General features: G+C 37.8%; 1 protein-coding gene across 1 annotated transcript; it reads right to left on the minus strand.

The window, feature by feature from the left end:
• Positions 1 to 993: 993 nt before the first annotated feature.
• pa2g4a (proliferation-associated 2G4, a) lies at positions 994 to 9118 on the minus strand. The gene is made up of 13 exons (XM_028575485.1): positions 8884 to 9118; positions 7928 to 8056; positions 7630 to 7735; positions 6712 to 6781; positions 6502 to 6594; positions 5299 to 5362; positions 5049 to 5127; positions 4355 to 4433; positions 4102 to 4235; positions 3896 to 3990; positions 2690 to 2817; positions 2532 to 2585; positions 994 to 2426 (listed from the first exon to the last, which is right to left on the minus strand). Exons 1-13 carry the CDS (start codon positions 8963 to 8965, stop codon positions 2364 to 2366), a joined length of 1176 nt encoding a protein of 391 aa, XP_028431286.1. The 5' UTR covers positions 8966 to 9118; the 3' UTR covers positions 994 to 2363.
• Between the last annotated feature and the right edge of the window lie 1910 nt (positions 9119 to 11028).

Genomic DNA, 11028 nt, shown 5'->3' on the forward strand with positions numbered 1-11028 from the left:
ATCCATGCTGTGTCCCAACAATAGAATACATCCATGGTCCAAATTCCTGCCAAATTCAGAGGCTGTGCCTAAATGATCAGGGCTGTGTCTTTCCTGTTCAAAAGTAATTTAATTGGGACAGGCGCCTTATTTTAATGAAATATCTGCTTTTTCAAGGTGATATATTAAAACTGAGCACAGTTTTTAGGACCCTTTAACAAAACAAGACTAGTTTTTGATGTTTTTTTAAAAGCTATTTATAATTAGCCTACAAACCGCACTGCACTGGTCATCTTGGTAGAATTTTATTTTAATTCCAAATAATAACATTGGAATGAGATCTTCTTGCAACTACCATCTCAATGTCCACTAAGTAATGTATCCAGAGCTTTTAATTACAGTCCTCGTTAGCAAATGCAGTCCTTGATACACTTAGATTCATGGAAAGACAATTGAGAAACCTTAATTAGCTGATGAGGACTGTGTGATATGGTCAAAAGTTATTAAATTGACTTTGAAATTAGATTTTTTTTATTTGTCAGAAATCTTTCAAATTGATCATAGAATAAACTTCTCTAACCTAGACATGATTAATGCACAAAACCATCCTGATGCTCAGGAGAGGGCGATGTAGATACAATCCTCTTATATGTAATTTAATATTTTTGTTATCAATATCTATCATGATACGGTCAATGCATTGGAAAAAATAACCATTCAGGAATGTGTTATTGTTAAATCAGACAAAAAGAATCTAATGTTGGTGCCATAAATAAGTTATGGTCATAGATTTCCAGCATTTCCCAAAACGGCCTAAAACATACAGAGATATTTAAGGGCTAGCAAAATCTCAAATGTATAGGTATACATCATATTGGCCTGACGGTGGATCTCATTCTCTTTCAACACCACCACAATTTCTAAACCTTACTGTTCGAAAGTACACAGGGAGTCATACTTCATTGCAGACATTTCCAATTCTGAACTGACAAACCCTTCAGAGAAAAACAGAAATGTATGACATTTTTTTATTAATTAGATGTAAAGTTCCATTGCCCACAGATGAGCTACAAAGCAGGATTTTACGCTCATCAACATATTCAACTGTTGACAAATGTGACCCAGACCTTAAAAATGAAACTCAGTCCTTAAATGATCTCTTACTTGTCCAATTTCACTGAAGACACCCCAAAAACCTTTTTTTTAAAGCTTGGCCAGCTTTAGTTTTCAGGCCTCACATGACTATTGTCCTAGTAAAGCCAGTAACATGTGTCACTAATAGAAAAGTTTTTCAAAAGTGGAACGTATAGATTTCTATCTTTTCATAAAATTCAAGGGGAATGGCAGTAAATGTAGCAGTTTTGTTCCCTAAAGTCAAGCTGATTACAGCTGGGTTTTGTTTGCTTGTATACTTGAAAAAATTCTTTTGCTCAGGTTTATGCTTTAAGAATCTAGCGGTTAAAACATTGTAGTTTCAGCCAAAGATGTGGTCAGGCCTTGATGGAAATGAAAAACACAAATCCTCACTATGTTAGCTCTGATGCAAAAAACATCTTTTATATTACAGTCCTTGTAGTTACCATCATTTATTATCCATTTTGTTTTGTCTATTCAAATTTATAATGTAACCCTTTACTGCATAGTGTAGCTAAAAGGTAATTTTTTTTTTCATAATGCACTGGATGACTGAACTCATCACTTGATTCTCACACTTAAGAGGTGACAAAGTGCTAATAAACCTTTCAATAAAATAACTAAATATTAATTTTACTATAAATCTTTGTTTAAATATAAACAAGTTTAGATAACTTGTAACTTTGTTGCCAAAGGGAAACAACCCGTGACAATTCAGTCAAACCATCTCATTCAAACAGGAGAATCCATGATGGCCTCAGATACATGATGCCTTAGAGAAAGGAATACCGAGTCTACCAAAGTGATCCACGTTTCGGTTGGTATCATCCAATAATCCTTCATCCGCAGTTGGATGTCAAAAACACAGAGCCATTCACTCCCAATAATCCCCACTTTAAGCTTCAGTTTTACTTGAAAGGAAATGTTCAGCTGCAAATAATACAAATATGAAGGACCAAAAGAGTTAAAAAAACACAGACATTAGTCGCGCAAGTACCATTTGGCAACAAGTGTTTTTAAAGATAAAACTATTTGTGATTATTATTCTACTCCCAAGTTAGGGAAGAAAAAGCAACATGGTACTTTCAATAAATGCAGTAAAGTGATAAGCATCCATGTAGGATCTAAAATTCATCAGTTTTATTAATGAAATCACCATTAGGTGTATTATGGGCAGAGTTTGGGGCAATTTGTCATGTTTTCTCTTGCTTCTCTTTGGGGTCTTGCATGTGTGAAAAGGCAGTATTTATTTATTCTGCGTGCTCTGTGACCTCGGTTGGCTGTCCGGTTGCAGTTTCTGCTGTCTTTGAGGCCTGTAGGATGTGAAAAAGGGATGTACAGATCAGTGAGGGGACACAAATCACAAGGAGGTGAATTGTAGGACAGCACGAGGGTTCATTGTTAGAAGAAAAATGTACCTTCTTTTTCTTTTTCTTCTGTGTTTTACGGCTTGCAGAGCTCTGTAGTAAAGTCTGGGGAAAAAGAGAGACATAAAAAGGGAATATGATCTTAACTGCAGCCAGTTTCTGTGTGATGAAGTAGCTTGATGTAAAGAAAAGTGAATTTAAGGTCTTACCCTTAGCTCTGCATCCTGAACTTCATGCTCTGACTTGTAGAGCTCTGGGTCGAAGGGTCCGCTGGTGATTCTGTGAGGCCCGTTTGCCATCAGCAGCACTGTGAACTTAAACTGAGCTACACACTCTCCTGAGAACAAAGACACAGAAGGAAGGGGCGGTGAATAATAAGGATAGGGCTGCCCCAAACGATTATTTTTTCGATTAGTTGACTAGTCTAACAATTCATTTTTCAATTGCCGATAATTTTCCCATTGCTCAACAATTTACACAAAACAAATTTCAATGCAGTTCAAATCCCTATTTATTAAAATTGTTTAACACTGCACTGTTCAAGTAAAATAATTTTTTTGTGCAACCTGAAGCCAGATGTAGGCTATCAATCCAACCACAAAATAAAGTCACTTTCAGGAGAAATACAAAAATAAAAACAAAGTAAACAGAGAAAGTGCAAAAAGAGTAGTGTATGAAAGATTAACTTGTATTTGCTTTTTTTAACAGTAGGTAAAATAATGAATAAGCTGTTGTTTAACATCCAAGCTCTTTTCCCTTTAATTTAACTTTAATTATTAGTATCTAAAGGCTGGTTAAGCACTGTAGGGAGTAGAAGTTGGTCAGTTTTTTTGTGTCGTTCCAGTGATTGGCACATCTGGGTGATGGCGTCGGACATGCGTTAGCGTGTTGGATGTATTTCCACTCACATACCCAACAACTGCTGAACAACGCCGACACACAGTCCTCGTCTTATCCACCACTCTGTCGCCTGTAGCCTACTACTGGAACTGACCCGAAGACCGAAGTTTTCGAGGCGGAGACGGTATTAGATAAGAGCACACGACACTGGAGGCTCCAGGAACTCTTGTGGGTCGCCACCACTCGCCATACTCGTCCTGCTCTCTCTGACTCACTCACTGGACCGTCGACCTAACAAAAAACTGCATGTAGGCGGAGGAGCTCGGCTAGCTTCAGAGCTAAGGCGGGGCTACAGTTTAGGTGTCCCTAGAACCCGCGTATCTAACAGTAGTTCCACATTACATTAATTAATTTGCATGCAAGTTTTATTTATTTATTTAGTGACGTGTCGACGCAAATTATCCGTGTCGACGCATTTACATAATCGATGACGTCGACTACATCGACGAATCGTCCCAGCCCTAAATAAGGGAAAGCTGTTGAAAAGTAAAAACATGACAGAAGTATACACTTACCCTCCTTCTCCTGTAGCACACTGAAGGGCTGTAACAATTCATGTTTGGCACACTCTACCACACCCAGACGGGCTTTGGCCTCATCCTCAAACGCCCTGACGGAAATAGGATGGTGGTATTGAGTAAGAGCTTGAGCCACAAGCCACAAAAATTCAGCAGGTGGACTATGCATATTAGTAGTCACACACAAAGTGTGGTATTCATACCGGAGAGTAAAGGGCATGGCATCAAAGCGTCGTTCTACTTCGCTGAAGAACGTACGGGAAGTTTTCATCTTCAAGCCGTACTGCTTACTGGGGTCCCTCTTATAAATCGTGGTCCTCAGACCTCCATCTCTGGCCTAAATGTAAATGACAGAGGGTTAAAACAATAAGTGTCTGTTCTTTACACAAAAGTGTTTATTAGCTACACTTTCGGCAGCTATAAGTTATGACTAAAGTAAGACAAGAACACACTGACCTTCCCTTCTCCGCTGCTAATCAAGACGTCCACAGCATAGACTTCATGTACCTCAAACTCTGCCTTCTCATGGTCCTTCCTGAAAATGAATGTAAAATCTGAATCTGCAACGTTCTCTGACAGGTAAATGTAGTACAATTTTTTCTTTGAATTAGAAGTACACAGCAAGTCAGTAGCAGACTGTACAGTGTGGTTGCATATTAAGTGCCTTGGGGTCCTTCTGTAAGTAATTTTGGGGTACAATGGTTCTGGAGAAAGCTTTAAGCAGCAATACCACGGCCCGTTCCAAACTAACATTTTCAACGGGCACTGTACTAGTAAATATAAAATATGCATTTTTGTGATTTGGGTTACAGGTAACGTTATTCTAGACATCACAGGTCAAATGCCTAAAAGAATTCTTACATTTATGGTGAATTCAACGAAAATTACAGGGAAATATAAATAAAACAAACTAGTGCGTCTACACAGACCGAAAACCGTTGTGCAACATTTGGAATACAATATTGATTGACAGGACTGGATCCCACTCAATACCTTAAAGCATTATCCATTATGTACTCTGTGTTTCTATATGGACACAAAACCTGAGAAACTGTTTCTTAGATGTTTACTACAATTCAAAACACCCACAGAATGCCTCTGATTACTCTCCCTTCCTCCTACGGTATGTGCAAAAAGTGAATAAATGTACCTTTGCTGGTCTGACGGGTTCTGAATGATGGTCTTCTCTCCATCTATGACATGTTGCTTTAGCTGATGAGACAGCATACCTTTAAAACACAGAGCCAGGCAGAAAAATATTAAAACGGAAAAATTGAGCCATTTGTACGAAACCGTTCACTTGCATGTTATGAATCATTGTCTTCACATTGTGGGTTTCCTGAATGCCTTTTTTCATGACATGGCACACTGAGAGGCACAAACGTTGAGTACACACTCACCCTCAATTGGTGAGCATTTGAACGACTGAGCGATCTTGTTCCAGGCTTCCGTCACTTGATTGTTCTGAAAGACAGAGCAATGCAAAACTTTCAAATACTAAATACAGTTTTGAACTGACTGACCAATTAAAACGAGGAAGAGCAGCAAAGCAAAACTATCGAAGGAGGATCTGCAGTGAATGTTTAGGAGAAGATGAATTTCACATACAGACGCAAGTCAGAATTTTAACTCTTTTTTTACTTTGATGGCTCATCTAAATGTTTTAATAAGCCAGAGCCAGCGACTGTAGAGAAGTTAACTCATCATTATGGCTGACATGGATAAGACTGGATCCATGTATGTCTACATATACATATATATATATATATACATATATATATATATATATATATATATATATATATATATATATATATATATATATATATATATATATATATATATATATATATATATATATATATATATATATATATATATACATACATATATATATATATATATATATATATATATATACATATATATACATACATACATACATATATATATATATATATATATATATATATATACATACATATATATATATATATATATATATATATATATATATATATATATATATATATATATATATATATATATATATACATATACATATATATATATATACATATATATATATATATATATATATATATATATATACATACATACATACATACATACATACATATATATATATATATATATACACATACATATACATACATACATACATACATATATATATATATATATATACACATACATATCTACACACATACATATCTACACACATATACATATATACACATATACATATACACACATATACACACATACATATATACATATACACACATACATATATATACATATATATTTTTTTTTTTTTTATATGGTTTTTCAATGTGGTAACCAATTTCTTAGATTGCACTCACTTCCCCTTAGATTCCATACACTTTAAAAAATATATATCCAAACCTGGCATTATATCAGTTTTAGGGACATGTGAGAAGTTATAAAAAGGTTTTTCTCCCCATTTAAATTGTTTTTGTTATGCAATATAATATATAAGATATTCAAAATACATGAAAAATAGTCCCTCTGGTCGTGTAGATTGTTTGGTATATAACCTTCTAGGTTTGGACATGTACCTGGTTACCAGGCTTAACAAGGCGAAGAGCTGCTTCTGCACACAGATGGGCCGCTTTGATTACATCAGCTTTCCGGCCTGTGATGGGGTTCTCCTGCAGAAATAATACACAGTGAGAAAAGGACTTAAAGAAGTGATATGACAAGTGGAAACAAAAACGGGACTTAAGCAGCATTTAATAAAAATAACAAAAAAATAAAAAAGCCCTCACCTTACTGGCTCCTACCACAAAGCTGTGAGCAACATTGGCAATGAAGCCATCGACATGAACCCCAAGATCTCTACACAAAATAAGAGGAAGAGATGAGAGTATGAAATAATAATAATCCAAATTAAATCGATCATGTGTCAAATTCATTGAAAATGTAACTGCCACCCAGCTGTTAAGATTACTAATTTTGATACAGGAACCAATGAAATCAATTTACGCAGGACAAAATATCAACAATCCTCCTCCACTTAGGAAAATAATACTAATAAAGACTAAACAATAAAATAAGGTCATACAATAATACATCACTTTAATTTGTTATGGCCATTAAACGGAGAATTTCTCTTAGGCTGTACATCAGCTGGAATACAGTGAAGGACTTGTGAATTCAAGGGAGCAGCATTACAGACTATAATGAATTGAACAGACAGAAGGTTAGGCTATGAGTGTGTAAAAGGTAAGAAACATACAAACCTATTGTGTAACCACATCACCACAAGCAACAAACCTCTTTAAAACATTGCAGCGCCACACACAGCACAAAGACGATACAAGGACAAAAACACATGTGGCAATACAACAACTAAGATGAGCTGACTCCTTTTTCAAAGCACAACACTGCATTAAAAAAAATTGTGAATCGGACTGAGCAGATGGATGGCCTTCAATGTTAAAATCCAACATATCACTTCGAAAACTGCAAAAGAAAAAAAGAAAAAACGTTCTAAAAATGTCCAACCTTACTTGTCGTTTGCCACACAGGACAGACAGGAAGACAAGACCTTACTGATGAAGCAGACAGTCAACAGCCAAGAGAAACACCTCACATACAAGTCAAGAGGTCACATAGAAAGAGGGGAGGACAACACACTGGGAGACTCAAGACACACAAAGAACATTGCAGAGCGAGGTGCCTACATTTTGACCAGATCCCCATCTTTAAGTGCGTAGTCAGGGTCACTCTTCAGGGGAGAGAAGTGGCAAACACAGTTATTGACTGAGACGCTGGTGGGAAAGGCAATGCCTGGAAGAGGGAAGAGAACCACCAAGTCTTCATTTGGAAATCATCCACACATTTAAGTGAGAAAAGTACACAAGGATGGAGGGAGTGACACTTTGATCAACAATTTGCAAGACTGCATCTAGACTCTTCTTAATGGGTCCACCTCAGTTCACCCGATTAACAACAGACTCACAAGTATCATCTTTGGCTCACCTTTCTTCATTTCCTTTTCCTTCTTAAAGACCTTTCCAGTCTCAGCCATGATGTAGGCATCCCCCTTTTCACAGAGGCTGAGCACCGACACCCCGGGCTTGGCTGTTTCCACAACCAGACGAAGAGCCTCTGGGTGACACAAACAGCAAATGATTAAGAGGTGCAGAAGAGGAACCAAGCAGAGCATGTAGATACATCATTGTAGTATTGATATGTTGCCAGATATCATATTAGGTATTGTTCTAAAGCAATGACAATCGGTCTAACATATGTCAATATTGCCGATCTCTAGGTGATAGTGTGCAATGTGATTGTCTGCAAATGCACAGAGACAACGATTTTATTTATTTAACCTTAATTTATACAGGTAACACAGGGTCTCATGCTCAAACGATATTGTCATCTGAATAACGTTAGAGTAAGACTTCACATTATTCCTCTAGCAGACCAATCAGCTTGTCAGTTATGTGAATTAGACAGATAACCTAGCTAACCATCAAAAGTTAAGAATAAACTAACGCAAAGAGTTCCGCCTGGTGATGTAAGGAGGAGAGCATGTAACGTTGTAAAAGTGGCTGCCTGCTTGTCTTTTAACGTTTCATGTTTAACGTTAGCGGACTGTAACGTTACTGGTAACATGCTGGTCTGGCTGGTTAGCTAACGTTAGTTAGCATCCCACGATATCTGCACAGACAGACAGCTACCTCCAATAACGGTAAAGCCTAACGTTATAACATCAACGTTAATCAGCAGTACCTGAGGAGCTAGCATTAGCTAACACTGAACCAGCTGTAGCTGCTAGCTAGCTAGCTACCCAGTTAGGATAGCATAGTGTGCCTCGCATGTAAAACACATGGCTGCTGCTGCTGCTGTGTGGGGAAACTAACGTTAGCTGGTTGCACGACAGGCCAAATAGAGCAGGTCATCTCACCTAGTCACCGTTTAACTGTACTTACGGTTGGCGATGTCACCACCCATCTTGTACTTGGTTACCACCAGATCCTCAGCTATGGTCTGCTCTTGCTCCTCGTCGGACATCTTGGCAGTGAGTGAAGTTTCAGTCGCTAGTCGGCCCTGAAAAGCAACGGACAGTTCCCCGCAGCTCGGTTCTGACGTGCTGCTAAGCTAACACCCCGGCCTCCCGCTGGCAAATTTGCGTTTCCTAGGATGGCGAAGGCATGACCCGCCCTACTATGACTCTGATTGGCTAGTACTCGTTGCTTTCTGATTAGGTTAAGGCATGAGGAGTGACATTGGTTAGGTTAGGGTAAGCGTACCAGGGTAAGCCAATCAAAGGCAGAGTAGGGCGGGCCATGCCTTCGCCATCCACATGGATGCTCCCGCTGCCCTCCAAGCCCCTCCCAATTCACCGTGACGCTAACGACGTCACAGAGACCCCGACCCGCCAAAGAAATTCCATTGATGCCACTGACTCTTAAATTAATATTAACAGTCTATGATTGATGCTCTCTCAAATATAATTTGTCACTGGCCACAGTAAGATATCTATCAAGTCGTTGTTAATCAATTTTAAATTGTTGTATTTAAGGATAAATTCACAATTTTTGTCTTAACCCTTGTGTCGTCTTCGGGTCAAATTTGACCCGTTTTCAAAGTTTCTTTATCAGAAATATGGGTTTCTTTCAACCAAATTAACCAAAAATAGCATGGGTGGTTCCCAATTAAGTTCTTCGCAAGTAAAATTAATGATCACTGCTTTCATAGAATTTTGGGTGTTTTATTTAATTTTATTGCATTTGTGTTCTTCCCGGGTCAATTTTGATCCGGTGGTGCAATGGGGCACTTTTGCGCTCAACAGCAGATGAACACACACGTACATGAATGCACATGCGGAGACACACAAACACCCCCACACACATGCACACACATACACCCCCCACCCCCCCAAACGCACACATTCATACAAACAGCAGCTGAGAACTACCTCATGTAATTGATCACATTATTGTGCTTTCCAGCACATGGAAATGCACCCAAACACACACACACACACACACACATGGACATCAAACATGCTCATGTACATGTGTGTATTCGCACATGCATTCACACACACACTCACAAACACAACATACTAAAATTGGGCAATGGATCATTATGATTTTCAGGAGATGAACACACACACAAACGCGTGCACATGCTTGCGTGCACACACACACACACACACACACACACACACACACACACACACACACACAGTACACACACACACACACACACACACACACACTAGCTGAGACCTGCAAAAGATTATACTATTGTGCTTTTCAGCACATGAACGCACGCACACAAACACACACACGCATGCATACACACACACACACACACACACACACACACACACACACACACACACACACACACACACACACACACACACACACACACACACACACACACACACACGCACAAAACACACACACACACAAATACAAACATACAGACACAACTTCAAACTACAGTTTTGTAAACTTGTTGTTATAACACCTTTGATGTGTCTTTTCCTAAAAGGGGCCAAGTAAACTTTCCGTAAATTATTTTTTTCCTTTTTGGTAGCTCTCCTTTGTTTGTGAATACAATTGCATTCGTTAATTTTAACCTGGGAATATAATAATTGTCACATACCAGCCATTAATCCAAACACAACTTTCTCAATATCTTAGATCTCAACTGATTTTAAGGTAGGTATAATTTTATGTAAATGAGGTCTGTTGACCATAAATAGAACATAATAAGTGTAAAACTATTTGAAATGAATTGGAATGAAGTTGAAAAGAAGTTGTAACACAGATTTGAGTAATTAATTATAATTGCCTATGCTTTATAAACACGCAAAGCAGATCAGGTCACTTTTTGCCCAGGAAGACACCAGGTGTGATTATCGGCCGCCATTCAAAATAATAAAATGGTTTCAAAACCATATCCTGACTAGTCACTACCATATACCAGTCAGTGATTATCCACAAACATAGGTTCATCTGATCTTAACTATAATGAAAATAATTCATAATTTATGCTTATTTTACCCCTAAAATTAGGTATTATTTCATGTAAATGCAGTTTATTCACCATAAATTCCA

This window comes from Perca flavescens, chromosome 4 (genome assembly GCF_004354835.1).
Source record: "Perca flavescens isolate YP-PL-M2 chromosome 4, PFLA_1.0, whole genome shotgun sequence".
Classification (NCBI taxonomy): domain Eukaryota; kingdom Metazoa; phylum Chordata; class Actinopteri; order Perciformes; family Percidae; genus Perca; species Perca flavescens.

What these genes read in the sequence shown, in the direction of transcription:
- pa2g4a (XM_028575485.1), bottom strand. Translation starts at nt 8,965, where the DNA reads ATGTCCGACGAGGAGCAAGAGCAGACCATAGCTGAGGATCTGGTGGTA. An exon ending in AACCCGTCAGACCAGCAAAG is followed by an intron (nt 4,434 to 5,048) that starts GTACATTTATTC and finishes ATTCATTTTCAG; the next exon opens with GAAGGACCATGAGAAGGCAG. An exon ending in GCCATGCCCTTTACTCTCCG is followed by an intron (nt 3,991 to 4,101) that starts GTATGAATACCA and finishes TATTTCCGTCAG; the next exon opens with GGCGTTTGAGGATGAGGCCA.